Raw genomic sequence first — 23999 nt, 5'->3', positions numbered from 1 at the left:
GCTGGCGTGTCGCTTGGTAGCGCTTGGGGGGGTGCTTTGGTACTGAGCTAGGTCTAAGGCTTACAGAGTTGGCAACATAACATAATAGAAATAGAATAAAATATAGAAACATATAAACATGGTCAACTTTCGATCCCTTTTAAATAAAATAAAAAGGAAAAAGGTAACAGTTATAGGGTTTGTGTGCGTGCATATGGCAGTGCACAGGCAAAACTCAGTCCCAAAGTTCAGGGTTGCTGTGCCGCTGTCGTGGGTGCGCTTCCTCTTGGCACAAACGGGGTGATGTCTGCTACATTCCAGGCTGGGTGGGCTGTAATCTGTGGTTGTGCTGTCGGTAGGCCGAGGGCTTGCAGGAAGGTTGAGGCTTCAGCAGGGTGTGAGATAGTGTGTGTTTTCCCTGCCTTATTGGCGAGTAGTCTGCGGGGGCCCCACTTGTAGGTAATGGACTGCTCCTGAAGCACTTGGGTTATGGGCTTGAGAGAGCGCCGCCAGGACAGGGTATATCTGGAAAAGTCTCGATAAAATGCAAGCTGATCACCTTCAAAGGGCACCGTTGGAGTACCCCTTACTGCCCCCATAATAATGCCACGGTCAGTGTCACGTACCAGTTTGAGCAGAACTTCCTTAGGCGTCTCCTGGGCTGAAGTAGCTGTTTTATTAAGCCTGTAGCAGGAGTCCACCACTATCTGTTTGGAGTGCTTGGGCATTAGAAGGGTGGCAAGGATCCTCCTGCAGTAGTGGGGGAGTTCTGTGTCTGTTATAGTATCCGGAATGCATTTATTCGTAGGTTGCGTGCCCTGGCTTTGTCTTCCAAGTTAGCTAGTTGAGCCTGGTGATCTGCACATTGTTTCTGCAGCGCTCCTATGGCGGTATCTGTGGCTGTCTGGGCGAGCTTGTGGCCTGCCATACCTTCCTCCATTGTGTGCATGCGGGTATTGAGCGCGGATACCTCCTCCCGTATTGGCGCCAAATCAGCATTGAACATGGCTTGAATCTCTGCTACCAGGGCTTTAATATCTGCCCTCGTTGCGGGGGCCGAGTGGCTCTGTTCGTCGCCTCGGTGGAGGAGAGAGGTCGGCTGTACTGCTATCCTCGTCCGAGGACAGATGTAAGCCTCCGCGGGCGCCATCTTGGTGTGTGTCAGCCTCGCTGCATTCCGCATGTAAGAGCCGATATCTTGCGAACCCGAGCCCGGGTCCGGACGCAGCTTCTTGTTTTTTTCCCCCATACTGTCGGGGTTCAGGCAGCTTCCAGTGTAGGTCTGGTTGCGAGGGATTCTCGGGCTTTGCTGACCTTTTCTCGGGCTGAGTAGCAGAGCAGCTCCGAGACGCGTCCAGCTCGTTTGGGCGCCGGCTCCGCCCCCATCCACCATTCACTATTTTATTGTCTAAGTACACTTTAAAATATTTTGTATAAATCTTTCCCTTTAGTTGATTCCAAAAAATTGGTATTATTAAAACATGTACATTGTATTTTCAGAAAATAAATATGTATTAAAATGTCAGCTACTATGTGTACATATTTCAATTGGATTACAGTTTTAATAAATTTAAAGGGATCTGATAGCGCCAGGAAGACAAAGCGGTTTTCCTGGCACTATAGGTTTAAAAGGAGGCTCCCTCCCTCACGCCCCCCAGGGATGAAAGGGTTAAAAAAAAACTTTTACATTGCAGCACTAGGTGCAAAAGGGACACTGCACTCAGACCACTTCAATTAGTTGAAGTGGTCTGGGTGCCTACAGTGTTGCTTTAAATCCATTCCTGAAAAATTGTTAAATACTTTAAAAAGGCAGGGGGCCTAGAGGTCTATTCACTAAACAATGAATTTTACTATGTTGATAGGAAAAAATTAGCGCAAAAATTTTTATTCACTAAACAGATCGCTGAAATCACTGAATTCCAACTGGTCTACTCTCATATTTACTAAATCCAATTACGGTTCAAATTTGCTGAACTCAATAAATCCTCTCAATTTGGCATTGGGTGTCCACTTTAAAATCAGTGCTTCTTACATTCGAATCCTCAATCAGGAAGCCTTGGACCAGGTGCATCAGGCTGAGAATGTTAGCTCACGCTATCAGCATTAGTAGCTCCCCATTGAGAAAAGAGAGTGAAAATATACATACCTTTTTAACTTCCTTTTCTCAATTGGAAACTAGTGATTGGCTGAGAACATAAGCTAACACTCTCAGCCAATCAGTGTTGCCCTTGCTGAACATGTACAATTGCCTCCATCCTTAAGGGGTTATGTAATGTCCTTTAACCCTTGGGCTGCACCTTGTGCTGCACTTGCTAGCCAACCCAGTAAAATGTTAAAAGAACACTACAGATTACTACAGTGATCCTAAAATAAATTGTTGCTGCATATGTATCTGTCTGTGTGTATGCAGTATGTCTGTCAGTATATGTGTCTGTGTTTGTGTGTCTAAGTGTGTGTGTTAGTATGTCTTTACGTGTTTGTGTGTGTGTGTTACAGTATGTCTGTCAGTGTATGCGTATGTGTCTGTCAGTATATGTGTCTGTGTGTGTTTAGTATGTCTGAGTGTATGTATCTATCAGTATGTGTGTCTATGTGTCTGTCTGTGTGTCTGTCAGTATGTCTGTCTGTGTGTTTGAGTGTGTGTGTGTCAGTGCGCCTGTTGTATGTGTGTCAGTGTGTATCTGAGTGTGTATGTCAGTATGACTGTTGGTATATGTCAGTATGTCAGTATGTGTCTGTGTATCTGTATGTTCTCAGTGTGTGTGTATCTGTGTGTGTAGGTGTCAGTGTGTATATCTGTGCTTCTGTATAAAGTCAATGTGTGTATCTGTGTATCTGCATGCATATCAGTGTGTGTATCTGTGTACCTGCATGTGTGTCAGGTTGTGTATCTGTGTGTCTGTATATGTGTCAGTGTGTGTATCTATGTATCTAGCCGCATGTCTCTGCAAGTGGGCCGGTGAGGGATATCTTTGATCTTCCCACCGGCCCGTCATGGAATACTGCAGGGCCGGCGCTCGGATAACACGGGTCCTGCATGGACCGGCTGGGGAGGTCCTGTGACCTCCCCTTCAAGCCTCGGCCCATGGCCATCGCGGCCCACCGGGCATTTGCCCGCTGTGCCTGATGGCCAGTCCGGACCTGACTAGGGCCCTTTCTTCTTTAGTACCGCCATTGCGTTGCAGTGGAGGGCCTGATTGCATGTCAGGGAGTGGGGGAGGCAGAGTCCAGGGGGCCCAAGCAAATGCTTGCCCGGGGTCCAACCATTATTAAAGACGGCCCTGCTGCTGTTCATCATTATGAAAACTATAATTATGTATAGGTTACTGATGCCGGATTTAATTGAGGTCCTTTGTTTTTTAAATCACCTGTTTAGTGAATAAACCCCAGTAGCTAAATAAAATGAGTAACAGTGGTGAAATGCATTACAATTCATTTGGTACTTGCAGGGTTACATTTCAGCAATAGGGAATTAGGAGATTGAATCACTATGTGTATTAAGGTTCAGTCAACCTTTAGCCATTAGAATTACAAATTGTAATCTCCTTTGGGATTTAAGTCAATGAAATTACATGATACAGATTTCTAATAAAAATTGTGTAAAGCATTAATGAACAATTGTTGCCCAGAGGCTTCAAGCTGTTTGCCTCAGCCTTAGATATGAACAGTACAAAGAGATTACCAAAAAAGGCATGTTCTGTATTTTAAGAAATATGTTGTTTAGGAGAAATGCTGATGGAATACATGCATTGGATGTCATTGTGGATCACATTCTGTTTTTTATGCAGTAGGGTCAAAAAATGAAACAAGACTTAAAGCGTTTTATGGATTAATGATTTCAAAGGCCTTCAGCTTTTACTGATTTATGCAACTATGAACTAAAGCCTGCTTAAGAGTCTTATGGAGGAAATATACATCGGGATATGATTATTGTAATTGTAAAAAAAGATGAAAAGAATGAATACGTTAGTGCTGTTTAGAACAGTTGTTCTGTGGATTATTTTTCCCTGGCCTAATGTTCTATTTAAATTTCCAGTTCCCAAGTGGCTTCCATGGAAATTTTAGGGGCCATTTTCGAAATGACTTTTATCAAGAGTATCGTAAGGAAGCAACACCCCAACCACCGCACATGTTCGTTCAACGGATGAAAGTGAGTATCAGTAATAAATAATAAAAGAATACATTGCAATATAATTAGAACGGCAAAGTGGTAAATGAGTTTATAATCAACAGCATATGAAAATACTGCTACTTATGTGTATGTACAGCATTGTTATATACACAGATACACAGCATTGTTCTGTGTCAACTTTCATTGTTCTGATATACAATACAATCAGTACTATATCGAATTTAGGAAATCAGTTTTGGTGCTTATGGCACAAGTATAGCTAGGTATTCCTTGTAACTATGAAAATGCTCAAATCGTAAAGCAGGGAATGAGGAGAATGAACAATTGTGGGGTTTGCTGGGCAGAGCTCCTGGTTAATAATGAAATCATGGGGGTCGCGTTTATTTATTTTTTACATGAACTCCTGGCATCTATGTGTGGTGTGGGAGATACGTTTACTTATATTCCTGCCTGTTTAACCCCTTAAGAACGCAGACAGTCATCCAACTTCAGAACCAAAAAGTAAAACCTAGAATGTGTCCTATGTGATTGTTCTACCATAATGTAATGGTTTCTCTTTGAGTGGGGCAATATATATATATATATATATATATATATATATATATATATATTGTTTTTTAAGGGTAGAGATGGCTTTCCTTCAGTATCCTATATGTATACCTAACAGAACATTAACTATATATAAAATGTTCAAAATGAAAAAAAATTGAAAGAAACCCACATTTTTATACCCCTATCCTAACACTTACTGTAATGCTAACCCTAACAGTAACAGTATTGCTCAGAGGGATTCCCTCTGCTGAGTGGATCTCCCTCTCATGCTGCAGTTCCTCCATGCTGTCCCTGTTGATAACATAATAATCAGTTTTGGGCATATGGCACAGCCCAGCAGCAATCACTCTCATCAGGAGGCATGCAGGGAGAAGCATTACTGTTCCTGCTCCGTCCTAAGTCCTACCCATCACCACCCCCATGGTCCTCAAGTATGCCAGAGGGAACCATGTATAGTGGCTGCCATTCTCAGAAATTGTGCAGCCACCAATGTGTGAAGCCAGGGAGGCAGCCCTGCTGTAGAAATATTCCACTGCAGACTTCCTAAAATGCAAGAACTTAATTCAGGGAGGTGGCTTCACCAGTTACGGCGCTCCTTCTAGCAACACAAACAGCCACAAAACATTATGACAGAACACAGCTATTTATTTAACAACATATTGCAACTATTTACACACTATTAAAAGCATTTCTACTTATTTGCATACTTTCAGTGTACTAATATCTTATAGCAGTCTGTGTCAATCAATTTGGTAATTTTGCAAGACATCTGATTTACAAGAGTTTTGTGCCACAGCTGACTTCTGAATTCCATCTTAACGTGACGCACAATGCTGAATGTCCTTTCCACGTCACAATTAGAATTTGGCAGCACCAAAAGTAGCTTAATCAACTGTCAGAGCTATTTAAATCGCAACTGCCCTGTGCTCACAGATTTTACTTTGGTCAATTTCCCCCAGAATTCATTGACTGGCGAACATTTTGTAGTTTGGTACCAGTTCCTCAAGATTAGTTGAGATAGAATCCAGGACTTCCAAGTGGAGCTATTCTCTTGATCACATTTGGAAATCTCTCAAAATCAATATCTGCTCTGGATTCACCTCATCTTGGTTCTCCATACTGACTAGTGGCAGATTCTTCAAGATTTGGTCTCTCATTGGGAATTTCTCCAAGATTTTTTAAAAGCCCCTCAGAATGCTCAGGCATCTTTAAAGAACTGCTTTGTCTTGTAAGAGGGCATCTTTTGTCCTTCCTCACTTAGTAACCGCTTCTTTGCCAGGTACCCAATAAAAAGCTATTCATCTGGGAGGTGAATTTCAGTGTTGTTCACATCTGTCTTCTGAATGTTGTATTCTATTATTACCTTTGGCTTAATAAATCTGCTTGCCATGTCATGCAGGATCTCTTGTACGCTCTGATCCAATATGAAGTGGACATGCACCTTGTTTTGAAAAATCAAACTGAGTTTGTCAAATCATTGTGTGACATTATGGAGAAAGCATGCATATAGTTTCATTTGGGGGTCTTTCAGCATTTTCTAAATATGAGATGACTTCTGATTCTCACTCTTTGACTCAAAGTATGGAAGAATAGCTGGCCATTGGTGATCCAAACCTTTTCCTAAAGGAAGCCAGCGTGTAGGGCAATGCTTTTGTAGTCTCTGCTGGGCAACAGTGCAGAACTCTTGAAACTGTTTATGGTCTTCTTTTTGTTTGGAACGTTTCTCAAAGTAGTAGTAGATATCAATGAGCAGTTCTTCTGGTGACATTGAGAGCTCCTTAGCAGTAGTTTTGGTATAAATGTTGACTAGGCAGAACAGCCAACACTAAATATGAGGGACCTGTGCTTTCACTCTAGACAATACAGAGTTGTTATTGTCAATTGTTTTTGTCACTGCTAAATCCTACTCAATTTGACCATTCAAGGCCTTTGTCATGCGTGGCTAATGCAATGCAGTTGAATATGTTTTCAGCTTTGGCATCATTGCATCATACACTTAAATGTAGTCTGGGATGAAGTGTGTTTTGTACTTCTTTTTTTAATTTGGACACTCTCCGCTGCAGACAATAATCTAAACCGAACTGATGGATAAACTGGAGAGAGAGAGAGGTCTACAGTAAAGCCCACCTAATAAGGAAACTGATAAGTTAGTTAGCACTCACCACAGCTGTCGCTCTCTCGGTTTCTTCAGAGCCTGTCTACCATTAAAAATGACCATTAAGCTCTTGCTTGCTTTAAAAAAAAAAATCAATTTCTGAGATGTTTTATATAATTTGCGATGGGATAAGACAGCACTCACTTTTATATTTCTTAAAGCGGCACTGTCATGCCGAACTTACCTTTCCTCAATCTCTTCCTCTTCTCACCCTCTCTCGGGATCTGTTATTCATTTCTTCCATTCTTCTTTAGTTTTCTTTAAAATCATAAGACAAAGTAGGGACTCTGTCTTATGGAGGATTCCTCCGCTTGACCAGCTCTGACCAGCGGAGGAGCAAAGTGTGCTTCATTTCCGCTGGTCAGAGCAATTTTCCCATGATCCCTAGCTTTCCTCCCTGTTCCCACAATGCTTCCTGTCAGTATTGCCGAACGTCCTGTCACTTAGACAGAACGCCGGCAAAACTGCCGAATTGCATCCTAACAGAATGAGCACTGTTTCTCCATTGGTGTTAGGATGCAATTCGGTACTTTGTTCGGATCGGAATTTCATTCAAATGAATGAAACTCCGATCCTATTCATTGCTGTGGCTGCATCTTGCAGCCGCTTAGTAGATAACTCCCTAATTCCCACGGTATCAGGGAGCTATCTACTAAAAGGCTGAAAGACCTAAATTGGTCTTTCAGCCAAATGTACTAATACTAAGTAAAGACTACTTAGTATTAGTAAATAATATGCCCCTACTCTCTATACCGCGAGTAGGGGCATGTCTAGTAAGCAGTGAGCAGCCTGTGGCTGCTCACTGTAGAAAAAAAAATAAAAAAATATTGCCCCCCACCCCTAAATGACGGGTGGGGGCCGTTAAGTAAAATAAGGGAGGGAGACCTATTGTCCCCCCCCCCCGGCCCCCACCCCTGAGCGGTGGGTGGGGGCCATAAAGATAATGAGGGGGGGGGACCTACTGTCCTCCCCCCCGGCCCCCACCCCTGGGCGGCGGGTGGGGGCCATAATGTTAATAAAGGGGGGGGGGACCTACTGTCCTCCCCCCCGGCCCCCACCCCTGGGCGGCGGCCATAATAGTAGTAGGGGGGGGGACCTACTGTCCTCCCCCCCGGCCCCCACCCCTGGCCGGCGGGTGGGGGCCATAATGGTAATAAGAGGGGGGGGGACCTACTGTCCTCCCCCCCGGCCCCCACCCCTGGGCGGCGGGTGGGGGCCATAATAGTAGTAGGGGGGGGGGGACCTACTGTCCTCCCCCCCCGGCCCCCACCCCTGGCCGGTGGGTGGGGGCCATAATAGTAATAGGGGGGGGGGACCTACTGTCCTCCCCCACCCAGGCCCCCACCCAGGCCCCACCCCTGGGCGGCGGGTGGGGGCCATAATAGTAGTAGGGGGGGGGACCTACTGTCCTCCCCCCCCCGGCCCCCACCCCTGGGCGGCGGGTGGGGGCCATCATAGTAATAAGGGGGGGGGACCTACTGCCCCCCCCCCGGCCCCCACCCCTGGGCGGCGGGTGGGGGCACTAAGTAAATCCCCCCCCCCATCAAGGTGACTAGGGGTGCCCAAGCCCCTAGTCACCCACCCAAATAAAAAATGCCCCTACCTACCCCCCTCACCCTAGTGAGGGGGAATAAAATTGCTAACCTGTAAAGTAAAATTAAACTTACCATTCGACGTCTTCTTTTTTCTAAAATCTTAATTTTTCAGCCCCAAAAAAGGCCAAATAAAAAACCATCATAGCCGTCGAACTAAAAATAAAATAAAAAACCCGAGCGCAAAAAAAAAACCCGACGAAAAAGAAAAAACCCGAGCGCACAAAAAATAATCCATCTTCACCCATGGAGGGCTCCGCGCAGACTGAGCTCCGCAGGGCGGGGCAAGGCTTGTAAAGCCTTGCCCCGCCCTGCAATTAGCCTAAGAACACTCTGATTGGTGGGTTTAAGCCAATCAGAGTGCTCTTTGTCATTTTACAAGCGTGGGAAAGTTCTTTGGAATTTTCCCACGCTTGTAAAATGACACAGAGCACTGTGATTGGATGGCTTGAAATCCATCCAATCACAGTGCTCTGTGTCATTTTACAAGCGTGGGAAAATTCTTTGGAACTTTCCCACGCTTGTAAAATAACACAGAGCACTGTGATTGGATGGCTTGAAATCCATCCAATCACAGTGCTCTGTGTCATTTTACAAGCGTGGGAAAGTTCTTTGGAATTTTCCCACGCTTGTAAAATGACACAGAGCACTGTGATTGGATGGCTTGAAATCCATCCAATCACAGTGCTCTGTGTCATTTTACAAGCGTGGGAAAGTTCCAAAGAATTTTCCCACGCTTGTAAAATGACACAGAGCACTGTGATTGGATGGATTTCAAGCCATCCAATCACAGTGCTCTGTGTCATTTTACAAGCGTGGGAAAGTTCCAAAGAACTTTCCCACGCTTGTAAAATGACACAGAGCACTGTGATTGGATGGATTTCAAGCCATCCAATCACAGTGCTCTGTGTCATTTTACAAGCGTGGGAAAATTCCAAAGAACTTTCCCACGCTTGTAAAATGACAAAGAGCACTCTGATTGGCTTAAACCCACCAATCAGAGTGTTCTTAGGCTAATTGCAGGGCGGGGCAAGGCTTTATAAGCCTTGCCCCGCCCTGCGGAGCTCAGTCTGCGCGGAGCCCTCCATGGGTGAAGATGGATTATTTTTTTTGTGCGCTCGGGTTTTTTCTTTTTCGTCTGGTTTTTTTTTTGCGCTCGGGTTTTTTATTTTATTTTTAGTTCGACGGCTATGATGGTTTTTTATTTGGCCTTTTTTGGGGCTGAAAAATGAAGATTTTAGAAAAAAGAAGACGTCGAATGGTAAGTTTAATTTTACTTTACAGGTTAGCAATTTTATTCCCCCCTCACTATTTTTTAGGGTGAGGGGGGTAGGTAGGGGCATTTTTTATTTGGGTGGGGGGTGGGTGACTAGGGGCTTGGGCACCCCTAGTCACCTTGATGGGGGGGGGGGGAATTTACTTAGTGCCCCCACCCGCCGCCCAGGGGTGGGGGCGGGGGGAGGACAGTAGGTCCCCCCCCATTATCGTTATGGCCCCCACCCGCCGCCCAGGGGTGGGGGCCGGGGGGGGGGGAGGACAGTAGATCCCCCCCCCTTATTACTATTATGGCCCCCACCCGCCGCCCAGGGGTGGGGGCCGGGGGGGAGGACAGTAGGTCCCCCCCCCTTATTACTGTTATGGCCCCCACCCGCCGCCCAGGGGTGGGGGCCGGGGGGGGGAGGACAGTAGGTCCCGTCCCCCCCCTTATTACTATTATGGCCCCCACCCGCCGCCCAGGGGTGGGGGCCGGGGGGGGGGACAGTAGGTCCCCCCCCTATTACTATTATGGCCCCCACCCGCCGCCCAGGGGTGGGGGCCGGGGGGGGGGACAGTAGGTCCCCCCCCCCTATTACTATTATGGCCCCCACACGCCGCCCAGGGGTGGGGGCCGGGGGGTGGAGGACAGTAGGTCCCCCCCCCCTTATTACTATTATGGCCCCCACCCGCCACCCAGGGGTGGGGGCCGGGGGGGGGACAGTAGGTCTCCCCCCCCCTATTACTATTATGGCCCCCACCCGCCGCCCAGGGGTGGGGGCCGGGGGGTGGAGGACAGTAGGTCCCCCCCCCCCTTATTACTATTATGGCCCCCACCCGCCGCCCAGGGGTGGGGGCCTGAGGGGAGGACAGTAGGTCCCCCCCCCTTATTACTATTATGGCCCCCACCCGCCGCCCAGGGGTGGGGGCCTGAGGGGAGGACAGTAGGTCCCCCCTCATTCCCATTATGGCCCCCACCCGCCGTCCAGGGGTGGGGGCCGGCGGGGGAGGACAGTAGGTCCCCCGTCCCCCCCTTATTACCCTTTTTTTTTTTTTTTTTTTTTTTTTTACAGTGAGCAGCCACAGGCTGCTCACTGTTTAGTGGACATGCCCCTACTCGCGATATAGCGAGTAGGGGCATTGGGGAGATTTGAATCTCCCTTGTGCTATTATGGGGGTCATATTGACCCCCATAGAGTGAGGGGAGGACCTGGGGGGCTAATGAAGTGGTGGGGAGCACTGCTCCCTGCCGCTTCTGTCTTTACATATTGCAAGGAGGGAGCGACACGCCGGTAGCTCCCTCCTTGTAATAAACCGAACAAACAAACGAACACTGATACACAGTGTTAGTTTGTTCGTCTGATTTTTTCTATTCATTCATTCGTCTGTCTGATGAATGAATGAATAGGTGAAATTCCCGTTCGCATGTCCAGGTGTTTCACTGGGCATGTGCGGGAATCTCACAGTCTGTGTAGTGTGGGTAGATGACGTGTCCCACAGGGACTTCACCTACCCACACAAAGATGGCGGCGCCCTGAATATAGATCGGGGCAGAAAATAAAGAATAAAAAATAGGTAATGTGGGGGGCATAGGGGCATTTGGGGATGACTAGGGGGTCGATTGGATGTAGTTGAGGCGGGAGGGGGGTTAAAAAAAAAACGGAATTCGGCATGACAGTGCCGCTTTAATGGCGCAATGTCTCTGGCTCTGCCTTCCCAGATAAGTATAAAAGAGTAAACAAAGAAAATGTTTTTATTGTAAGAAGATGATATCCTTTTATTGGCAAAATAGCAACATTTCGACTGTGTGTCTCTATCAAGCACTTATAATTTGCAGGTGTCAGGGAGCCACTATTAAATTGCAGGAGACTCCCGGAGCTTCTGCCACTGGACCCCAGGGAAGCCACTCTCTCGCACGGTCGCACCCCAAATATACAGAAACAGGAGGGTGACTAAAAGTGTGTAAATTATATGTTTAATGTATGTGATATATCCTTTCACTGGTCCTTTCACTGGTCCAGCTACATAGGGGCTCACTAGACCTCTATTGTTGTTTATTCTGTTGACATGCCTGATCCAACGGAGCCAAGCCTTCCTCCCATTAAGACCCCCCTCCAGCGTATATACTGCATATATACTTTTATTCCCCTTTCTTTTTCATTTCTTTCAGTTAACAGTTCCTTCAAACCCTACTCTTCTCAGCTCTTTCTGTAAAATCCCTCTTCCCATCCCCTTCTACAATTTAAACTTGTTTCCTTGGTAGTGTAAGTTTTCTCTCCACTTCCCCTGTGCTGTCACCTTTATTCTCAGTATTCCCCATTCAATCAGCTGAGTGTTCAGTTTTTTTGTCATAAGGGAAGGAGTGTCAGGCATTATTCATTCTTTTTTTTTTTCTTCTCTAATTTTAGAACCTTTACTGGTGTAATTGAACTGTACAACCACCCTTGTCCAACTTATGTAACTGATGTCTCTAAGTATGTATTTGCATCTTTGATCTAACTTTTCAATAATATCAGTTTGCAAAAAAGTACCCTCTATAAGCAGAAACCTGGTTCACAAATGTGGATGCAACATGCCTAATGAGAAATGTGTTTTTCTAAACACCGATTCATGGCTATTTTAAAACAAATTTGGGGGGAGTATGGGTTATGGCAGCTGAAATACGAGTCCTCCGCAGGGTGACTCACTGATCGGCATATTGCAGCATTCAGCCTGATATAGAGCAAGCCGCTCACTTTCTGCCACCCGGAAGTATCTTGGTGCCTATTGTTTACAAACATTCTGAAATGCAATATAAGAATGTTTTAAGTGCTGGCATTGGCCTAAGTTATTATTAAAGGAACACTACAAACTACTAAAGCTTGCTTTGTTTATAAAAGAGAATTAGGCACTTATAATGCTCATGGGTTGCCTCCTCCCAGCTGTCAAGCAAAGAACTGAGAGAGTGCTTTTCCTCATGATTTGAGAGCTCCTTGCATGTTTTGAGACTTTCGTGTGCAATTGTTACGCATGTGTCGCACCTTCCAATTCTTTTCCATCATTGAATTTGCCAGGAGATCATCACTAGTGATAATCTCAAGGGGGAGCACATAGTTGCTAAATTAAAGTAAATATCCTCTTTATAATAGGGCAGTAATCCAAATAGTCCTTCCAACACCCCAACATTAAAAATAAATTAATTTATATACACTGATCAGCCACAACATTAAAACCACTGAAAAGTAGTCGGGTTACTTGATTTTTTCACTTAACACTTATGGGTAGCACCTTTTCTTTTTCACTTTCCTGTTTATATGTAGCTTTATTACTATTATTTTTTTTAGTTAATAGGTCAAGTATTTAGGTAGGTATTAGTGGTTTTCATCACTGTGCTGAGGTATGGAAGGTTATATTTTCTTATATCCGTTCTCCCTTTTTATGGGCACCCCCCCTTTTTTGAGGGACCCTTATTTTTACACTAGAGTGTTCTAATTAGACTCTGGGTTTTGGTTTTCAACTCTATACATGATTTCAACTCTATACATGATTACACAACTCAAGTATGATTTTCTTTTTTGTCCTCAGTCTATTTTTGTTTCCATAGCACATATTTACATACATAAAATACTTGTCTTTGATTATGCCAAGTAAGAAAACATCGTCTCTCACAATAGAAGGCTAATGGATGCATTCACTCAAACTGGCCAAAACTAGTGAGGGGCTGGGCTCCTCAAGAGGAAAGAATGCAATACGGGAAAAGGGTGGAAGTTTTCATTCATACGTGACCTCCTGCAACATTACGCCATCTTCACAAATAATGCTCTTGTAGTCTCTTGTCTTTAATTTTTCACCATGTTCTAATGCTGCAGTATAGAGTTTTCAAAACGCATGCAGATCCTGTCTCCGGAGCATAAAAGCCTAAATTCTGAAATCCATGATGTCCTTTACAGCACGTCAAGATAAATTATAAATGTACAAAACTAGGTTTCGACATAAGCACCTGTGTAACGAACAAATAAAGGCATGAAAGGATATGTCAGCTTCAACAAGGCTCTGTCAGTTCTGGTCGGTTGCTATTGCTAATTAAAACCACATGTAAAAGGAATTTTTCTTTTTATAAACCTTCTCTGTGGGGCTGTTTGCATAAACAGACATCCCTACATCATTCTTTCAATTCAAAGCCCATAGAAGGCAAGCTTGTTTGTGGAAGTAATAACCTCTCAGGGACACATTATACTGTGTGTGCACACTTCATTTTGGCTACCCTTGAGTTTTGGATATACAAGGAAAAGATCTTTTTAATAAGCTTAAGCACTTTACAATGTTTGGAGCATGTCCATAAATAAAGTAACAGGGACATTGCATTATGCATTTCTGTTTTATTATTCCAGTTTACCAAAGAAGACGTAAGTTTTCTTTCTTTCTTTTTTTATAAGCTATTTTACCCTCTGTTATTATTGTCATTATTGGCATTTATATAGCGCCAGCGTACTCCGCAGCTCTCCTATTCTGTTGTATGTTTTATTCTTCTGTTGCAAAGCTCTTGTTTAAATCATTTTTGTTACAATAAGCCCCATTACCAGAAATGTTCTGCATATTATCAAATGGCACTTTGAAAAACTATCACACACCACCATGGTGGTGGAGAGGTCAGGTGGGGGAATGGCGGGAGAGCAGCATGATCGTTTGGTGATATAAGTTCAGTAATATGCCTTCTCTAGGACCTATGCAGACTTCTCACGAATGTTCTGGAATGGAAGTTGATCTCCTTAGTAGTCTTTCCATAGTTGGTATCCACCTACAGCTAGTATACTAACTAATTGAACTTGAAAATTATGTCTTGTATTTCCGAAGTGAAGATGTGACTTGCCTTATGAGGCTGAATACCATTTGTGCCATAAAGAAGTCCAGCTGGTCCATTTAGTTCTGCCGACAAGAGTACAAAGCGTGGCACACTTTTTGGGCAAGACGATGCAGGTGCCCCAACATTTGTCCTGATTTGACTTGTAAATGATAGCTCGATACGTTTTATGGTCAAATGGAAAAATGTTGCATTTGATATAGTCACATTTTTTTCAGGGAGCCATGATTACTACTGCAAATTTGTTGTGGGATATTACTTGGGACCTGAAGGAGTATGGGCCTGTTCAAATAGAATTGGATCCCAGCGTTTAGCACCCATTGAAATAGATTCTTTCTTTAAGAATATCACTACCCTGATAGCTTCAAGCCTCACACAAGCATAGGTAGTTACATATTTAAATTGTGACACTTACCAGGGTGGGTGCATGGAATTGTGATCAGGCCATACCTCAGAGGAGGACTTTAATCTTTCTACAATGATCTGAAACACTCTGTAAATGTTTACTCTTGATCCTACTATATATTCACAGCTGTTTAGACAGAATGCTAAGAGCATGTTGCATGCTATTTACCACCATTAGTATTTTAACTCATTACTTATTATGACAGCAACGAATCCAACATGCATGACATACACATCATTTAGGCAATCACTGGAGATGACCATAAAAAAGCAAAACATATGCAGAAAACTTTGAACTGATTGGCTTGTCCCAACAGTCAGTAGCAATTGGGAATAATATGTTGAGAAGTCACTAAATTAATGTCCTTTCCACATCACAATTAGAATTTGGCAGCACCAAAAGTAGCTTAATCAACTTCAAATCAAAAGTTGCATCTTGGCACGTGTAGGAATTCTTTGTGTTCCTCTGATTTTGAAAACCTGTGATTATTTCATTGTAGGAAATGTACTCATGGCTGCATTTTCCATTTGCTTGTAGTTCAATGACTGAACGAAAGATTTTAAAGATAATTGTGGTGTTATTTCTGCCTAGCTACTTGCCATGGCATCTCCCTTTCTCTCTTCTTTTTTTATATTCAAATTTCTGTCTGTTCAGTAAAATTTGTATGCACACTGCAATGTCTTGCACACTTCAGAAGATAGGCAATTACCCGTTCTTCCAGGTTGACAGAAAAAAAAAAATACTGTTCACACGTTATATAATAGCGGCAAGTACATTTCCAAGAAAGCAGAATAGGTACAATAGCCCAAAAAGGTCAACTTTGAATGAGTCCAGCAATGTCCCAGAAAGCATGTTTATAAATACATCTCAGTGGCAATCGCTTCCTTTCTACAGAGATTTGGTTCTGTAGGGTTTGCTGCATGGATTGTAACCGTCTGTCTTATTGCAACATTTGTTCAGCACATTAATAACTGCTTCTGTCTGTTCATGCTTTTTGCACATTTATTTGGGTCCGCAGGCTCCTGTTATATAAATAGTTCACCGAACTTGACCGTGTAAGATGACATTGCAATAGAAGGTTGCACACGGGGACTTTTGGAATGTAGTGTTTTGTATAAGAATTCAAACTATTGTCTTTCTAGGGAGATGGAATAAACACATAATTATTATTTGTACTCACATCATGTACACTTTTTCTGTGAATGTAATCCTGCTGGTTACGTAATTTTATTATATTGATAAATCGACAGGGACACTCTGCGCAGCATTGTTTTATTTTTATGATCAGTGCTGTAATAGACACACGCCAAATGTCACAATTTAGTCAGCAAAGTCTCTGTCTTTTCCAGACAGAACAAAACTTCAATATTAGTTGCAAAATAGCAGGGAATATTTGAATACATTGTAATATGTGGCTATTATTGGTTACATAGTTACATAGGCTTAAAGGAAATGTGTCCAACGATTTCTGCCTTAAGCAAAAAAAAAAAAAAAAAAAAAAAAACAGTTTGAAGCACATTTAATTTTGCAACAAACTAGCAAACCAATTCTTTATTGACCCCAGAATGGCAGTCAGATTTATCATTGGGTAAAGAAGTTATTACCCTACAGTTGAAAAATTATATCATTGAATATTATGTTTTTGCAGGTATGCATCTTGTTGCTGTTTAAACTGTACAGACTCTGATAAAACATTGGTGATATAATTTAAAAAATATATATTTATACAATATGTGAAAAGGAAAACAAACAAAAAACCAATCATGTTTATCTGCTTTTTGAAAACAGATGAGCTATTGTTTTAATAGTAATGGGTTGTCTCTTTGAAGGACATTAGTCAGTGCGACTAAGTGTATCCTTATAAAGGTTATATCAAGCAAGGCTAGACAACCTTTGGCACTCCCCCGATGCCAAAGGTTGTCTACCTATGTCCTAGAGGTATAACCTTTAGCAGAATGCTTACTTACTTGCTGGCTCCCCACATTCTGTGCAAGACTTCATGAAGGAAGGTGGCTCATATGGTACCTGCCTATGGTCTTAATATTTTGTGCAAGGGACGTTTTGTACTGAAGTTAGACATAATTCTATAAGAGTAGATTCAGTAGTGTTAGAGAGTTGCCTGGGAAAGTCTTATGATGTCACAGAATTGCCTGGGAAAGTAGTATGGTGTTAAAGTGTTCTCTGTGAAAATGATATGATGTCGGAGGATTACATAGGAAATTGGCACAATGTCAGAGAGTTTCCTTGGAAACTGATATGATGTCAGAGAGGAGCCTTGGAGAGTGTCAAAATGCCACAGGGTTGTCTGGGATATCAGTATGATGTCAGCGTGCTTCCTGGTAAAGTGCTATGTCAAATAATTATTTGATTAACTTGGCATGGCTGAGAGTCTGAAGAAGTCTAAATAGTTTTTCAATGTTGCTTCCTCCGCTGCAGTGTTAATAACTCACATATGTAGGTTAGCCAAGCTAGTAGACATGGAGTTTACATGATAAGGCAAGTCATAAGTTTAAACTCAAAGGCACAGTAAAAAAAAAATTGAAAAGAGTTGCTTTAGCCATGCAAGAGAATGGAAAATCAGCGTCTAATTTTAAACAACACTGATTAATTGCCATACATTTCAATAAAAATATTTCCCATGCTAATAAGAAAAAAACTGCGCTTGGCTAAAGATAGAATCCACACATGCTTTAATGTCTCATGAGGATACTTATGAATGTGTTTTCCATAGTGTAACATGAGTACAATTTTTTTGTATATTGTAAATCCACAATAACTTTATAACACATAATATGTAGGGACTTTCATATAATGTACCTCATGTGCAATGGGCACATTAGTAGTTGCATTGATCATACATGTATCTCCTGCAACAGATGGCTCACTCCGAGGCTCAAAGCTGTCTTTTAGAAGGCATTGGTGAAAATATACATGTTGATATTCGCCGCTAAGTACTTGGCAGATCAGGTTTGTGGACTGTGCCCCCTACAGTTCATATTATTGTCTTCAAGACCAGAGCTGAAGTTATTGTGGGCATTGTTGTCCAGCCGATGATTGGGGGCGGGTAGTAGCACTTTTGGACACCCATGGATTAGCCTGAAAAAAAGAGTTCAGTAAACCATTGTTGCCTTCATTTAACATTATTATTATTACAAATTAGCCAGCTACAGTAAAAGAATAATATAGATATTAGTATAGTAGAGTGGGAGATCATTCTTACTATTCTTCCTCTCTAAATATCTAACTGTCCAATAATGGTGATGCTGTTTAAAATCTTAAAGGATTATAAATCTCAATGGACTCTTAGATAATGTCACTCCACCTCCACCCTGAAGTTAAATTACTTGAAGACAAGATAATAGAACATGACTATTATCTTTATTTTGGTAACAGATGAAGGCAGGGATTTAGATCCCCTATTCACCAAGTGATGTCAGACAGATGCTGTATTCTGCTGCCCTACATCTTAGAACAGACTAGACTAAAATAGATGGCCTTCTATACAGCACTAAAGCTGACTAATTTAGGCTGCCTGAGAATCATGGGGATTAGTCAATAATCTTAAAGGCAGTAACTGCATAACTTGAAGCCCACCTGGGGCGGAGTCTGACCTGCAAGTTGAGCAGTCGCATATTATTAGGGCTCCCACTATACATGCTGATTTTATTGAAATACTCATCAACACAAAGCTTTATAAAATGCCGGGGAATGCTACCCAAATCAGGGGCACCCTGGTGAATCGCCTAATACTAGAAACTAGTTTTCCATGATCGTGAACCTGAGGTGGCACGCTGCGGCCTGTGGTGGATGGAGCCGGGAAGAGGCGGCTGGTTTCCTCGCCCTTACGCCGGTGATTCAGAACCATTAATTTCCTGCCTCCCCCCCCTTAGGACCAGTGGGGGTAATCCTGGTCCACTCCACTGGGGAAACCAGGCTACAACGGTCACAGGCAGCGGAGCCACACAAGCAGCTTCTAAAAGCAGCGGCTTGCACAATGGCTGATGCCACGTGCACCCACAAAAGCTAAATTACAAGGCTTAATGCCATATTCAATGCCTTCTGGATGAAATTAGCAAGCAGAGAGAGAGACAGACTAGAGCACATGCATACTCACTTAGAGAGACGTCCACACGCCCCGGCCACAGACACGCAGTTCTCCATCCGAAGGGAGCTCGGAGATGGCGCCGAAGAAAGAGACCTTTCCCGCCTGCACGGAAACCAACATGACTAAATCAGATAGCTGTGCCCTATCGCAAAATACCACAGGTCCTCCCTAAACCCAGCTTCAAACCAACAGCTGCTATGAAGCCGTCGAGAGTTCGTCATCCCTCACTGTACCGGACCCTGATAACCAGAGGAGAACCCAAGAGACCCCAATGGATGCATCATCTTCTTGTAACCCTAACGCAGGTCTCCACTGCAATGGGCGGATGGACCCAACACTGGGACTCTCACAGGTGCACTTTGTGTTGCCCCAGCGGGGTATTGGCTAGACTCAGTGTGGACTGCAACCATGGGCATGGTTAGCCCCTCAGGAAACCCGTAAACACAGCAAGTTGGGGGGAAAGCAAATGACTGTCTCTATTTAAACTTTTGTCCCCCAGGGAGGTTTTTCACTTCCACTTAGACACGTATGTAAACTTGGTTGGGCTTGATGGGCAGACGATATTTAAGTAGCTGGACCAAAGGGTTATAAGCAGTTTCTGTGTTATATGCTTCCTGCTCTGTCTCTTATTAACATACAGCACCTGACCCCTTATTCACACAAGTCCCCTGTCACTCAGGTACTGACAAATGTCTCCACCTGCATTTTCACCAGCCTACTAACTAGCATCTGACGCCACTAGCATACCATGAATACGCAAACAGTGACCCAGCAATCTCCATGCATATGATTGCACACTGTACATTAGTCTGACAACATCTACCAGTTGCAACCAGCTAAACCAAGAGGGTTTTCCTACTACCCATTCTGAAAAATTGTGCTGACTTTTCTATTGCCATGCTTGTAATTCAACATATATGTTGTGGTTGAGCTTGTATCTGCTGTCGTGGCACTACGAGCATGTGGTATATTAACCTATACTTGCCTAGCACGTGTTAAACTCCGCTCGCTGTTCTTATAGTGAATGTGCAAGTTTTATACCACATGTTTGACTACTTATGTCCTAACTAAATAACCTAAACTGTCAACTCAACTTAGCCTACTATTCCTGAACTCACTAGCCTGACTTATCTATAGCTTACCCTTTAAACTAAATTTTGTGCCTAAATATCAAATGTCACATCTTGTATTGCATATTTAATTTTTATATACCCCGATACCGCTGTTGTGGCGTACTGAGGCTGTTTGTTAATTTGTGCACAACAAAAATAAAGAATTAAAAAAAACAAAAAACTTCAAGTCCCCCTGAATCCTAAGCTCCTGCTAATCCTAACCCTAAGCATCCCTAACCCAAAGTCCCCCTAACTTTGAAAACTCAGAACCCCAAATCACACGAGGACCGTTCCAACCATAAACCCAGAGGCATAATGATGCTTTGGTCTTATGATTGAAGCTCCATTTTATAGTTATTCTGACAATGTTTACTATTTAACACACTGTTTTGACTGCAAGCGTTTAAATTCATATTTTGCATTATTATATTTATTTATTTTAACCCCACTCATTGCTAACGAATGTATAAATTCAAGCATGCAGCTAAATAATGACCACCATAGCATAATGACTCAGTGTCCTTAGTTGCTCAGGTTTCATAATGTCTCTGGAAAAAAGTCTGCATAATAGCTGTCTGTTAGGAACAGAGTTTCTATGGTTGAGCAGCGACATATAATCCTATGATCATCAAATGCGATGCCAAATGATTGCTGAAGTATTGTGTAGCTCTTTTCCATTGGACTGTGAAGCAGTGGAAACGTGTTCTCTGCAGTGATTCATATGTGAGCCAGTTTCAGATTGCTCTTGTACCACTCTGTGTATGAAGAGCCCAAGTTGACGGACTGGCAAACACCCTTCTCTAGTATGTTTCCCAACATTCATCACTGGAGCTTTGATCATGGCCTATCTCTCGCCCTGTTGAGATACATCTTAATGATTGGAAGTAAGGAAGCTTCAGATATATGTTAGGCATGTTTTAGCAATTTCAATTTCAGCCTCTAATATCTTTTGAAATATAAATGCCCAATTTTAGGCAGGAAACTGTATATTCTATATGTGGAATTGTGCATACTTTTTGTATTCTGTGGACATTTTGAAATTCTGCATTCCCAAATATGCAAGAAGATTCTTTACAGTTACCCATGAATAGAGTACTTGAACATATTTTACATCATCTCTAATAATCATATTTCTTCTGAGCTACTTAATGTGAATCTGTATCAAAATATAAGTCATAAATATGATCTCTAATAACTTAAATGGACACCATAGGTACCCAGACCACTTCATCTCAATTAAGTAGTCAAAGTACCATGCCCCCCTCGTTTTAACTCTGCAAGTAAAAGATTTGCTGTTCTGCAGAATGACAGGGCTTGTATTGCAGGGCTTAATGTCTCTAGTGGCTATAACTCAGACAGCCACTAGAGGTGCTTCTGACTGTTTTTTATTTTGGCCACACACGGCTTTTATGCACAGACCCCTACATGGGATCTCCCATACAAAATTACAGAGCTTTTCCTCCGAGGACCCTCTACAGAAAAATATTAAATATTCTAAAACACCCAAAAAAAATACATTTTCAAAAGGGGTTAATTTGGTTTTATGGGAGGTCTGCAGGTTTGTAGCCTTAATTCCTCTTTGAAGCTGGGACCCCAATAGAGCTGCTCTGTAAGGTGTGAGACGTCACACATAAGTGGCCTGGAAGTCTAGTTTAAATATCAACTAACTCTCTAGCTTGCCATATGTCTAGATTCTCTCTTAGATGGGGGGGGTCCATTGATATGTTAATGGCCATTAGTCTTGTGTTCCAGTATCATATCCAAAAGAAACATTAATACCTACCTACAGATTAATCATTAAGCCTCATTCCTATTATATTTAGACTGGGACAAGCACCATCTTCTAATCAAGTTCAAACATGATTTGCGAACAAGAGGACCACACAAAGTTGGTTCGGTAAACAAACCGGGGGGGGGGGGGAAGGGGAGGAGGAGGGTACGGACAGCCAAACAAAGGGAATAAAAGTGTAGTTAGGTCCTCTATCCCGCAACACATGCTGTGAAAAAACATGCCTGACACGCACTTTAATCAGGGTAAAATGGGGACTGCCGATTCTTGATGGAAAATGTAAAGCCTTTTCCATTTGGGAGCAGGTGCTCACACCCCAATCCTCTCACACCACGTAAGCGGTGGTGGGAATCTAATGTTTCCAAACAAGTTGGGATGAGTAGTTGCCTCTCTGGCACATGATTTTTATGACATATAAACCCGCTCTCAGAGGGAGTGGCCAGTCAGCATATCCCTCCCGATTCCATCCAGGGGAGGGAGTGGTCAGCAATGAGAGGAGCCCCACCTCATTCATTGGTCACTATGTCCCACTTGAGCAGGCAGATTGTTTTTACTTTTCAAGAATTGGGTCGATATCTCCCTTTTCTCCCTTCCTTGCCTCTCAGCTACTACAGAGAGTGATTCGTCAACTAGTCTCTCGCATTCTATCATCTGAGTGACATGATCGACGTTCAGGGAAAACATTCTCTTGGTAAACCTCACCTATATTAAGGGGATCAGGGTGGTTAATCATGAAGTGAGAGAAACTCTCCTCACCCAGGGACACCCCCTGGGAGGAGTTATGCCACCGAGTAAACTGCAATAGGGGGAGTGGTTAGCTACATGTCGGCCACCATGGCACTATAGCGTTAGGACTACACATTTGCATTCCTATCAGTGTCCCTTTAAACCCTCCATATTTCCATGAAATAAATAAATGAAAATATATGTAAATGTATCTGATTTTATTTTTAATTATTCCAGAACAGCAGGCAATGCACCCAATTGCTATTTTGCCTTATTTTCTTTGGCATCTATGTATTACTTGTTTCAAATTAATATTATGCTTTACTATGTTTTTGGAAAGATGTGAAGGGGCTAGGCGTTAGATGTAAAATGATCATCATGGATTTATCTGTCTTCAATTTACATATATGAATAATACATTGAACATGTATATGTATGCACTTCTTTTACATATGATTTGTGATTTATTATTAGAATTTTCTTTACGAACCCTGTAAGAACAGGGACTTTTGCCTTGTTATTAACACTCATTAGGATGGGAATATCTAAGATAAACTGCTAACACAGATGATGTATTTCATTTTTTGCAAAATACAAAACATCACCAGGCTCCCCACATGTTGCTGATCTACAAATCCTTCGATTCTCTAGTCATCTATTACATTCAAAGAATTCTGGGAGTTGTAGGCTATTAACATCGGTGGGTTAGAGTTTGCGATTACTGGCCTAATGTGGAGAACTGACTTGGATTTTTTAAATTGATTAAGTTAGTGTAACAATGTAATGTTATTTCAAGTCATATTTCTTCAGTCTCTATTCTCAATTCTTCTATGAGCCAGATTAGGATGACTACTTTTCATATTTAATCAGGATGCTTATAAAACCCTAACCCTACCCCTAACTCTAGTAGGGTTAGGGAAATTGGTAGGGTTAGGTTAGGGTAGGATTAGGGGTACTGGCCTAATGTGGAGAACTGACTTGGATTTTTTAAATTGATTAAGTTAGTGTAACAATGTAATGTTATTTCAAGTCATATTTCTTGAGTCTCTATTCTCAATTCTTCGATGAGCCAGATTAGGATGACTACTTTTCAAATTTAATCAGGATGCTTATAAAACCCTAACCCTACCCCTAACTCTAGTAGGGTTAGGGAAATTGGTAGGGTTAGGTTAGGGTAGGGTTAGGGGTAGGGCTTGGGGTAAGGTTAAGGAATTGACGAAGTCCCGAATTTTGGAAGTGCCGAATCAAACCACATTTTTTGCCCATGCACATCCCCACCCTGTAAGAAATTCTGCTGTAACCTTTTTATATTTATCTCAATAAAAGAAAAATAAATACTTGAAGGTAGAACTGGGTT

At 42.8% G+C, this 23999-nt stretch overlaps 1 protein-coding gene across 1 annotated transcript in view; it reads left to right on the top strand.

The window, feature by feature from the left end:
- Positions 1-23999, top strand: part of C7H3orf84 (chromosome 7 C3orf84 homolog) — a 49238-nt gene that overhangs the window by 2192 nt on the left and 23047 nt on the right. Inside the window, exon 2 of the mRNA XM_063427527.1 lies at positions 4016-4129. Within this exon, the coding sequence (XP_063283597.1) occupies positions 4016-4129 (114 nt within the window). The remainder of the gene's footprint in view (positions 1-4015; positions 4130-23999) is intronic.

Source organism: Pelobates fuscus, chromosome 7 (genome assembly GCF_036172605.1).
Source record: "Pelobates fuscus isolate aPelFus1 chromosome 7, aPelFus1.pri, whole genome shotgun sequence".
NCBI lineage: Eukaryota > Metazoa > Chordata > Amphibia > Anura > Pelobatidae > Pelobates > Pelobates fuscus.
The sequence above is the reverse complement of the archived record's forward strand: the minus strand, read 5'-3'. Positions and strand labels throughout refer to the sequence as shown.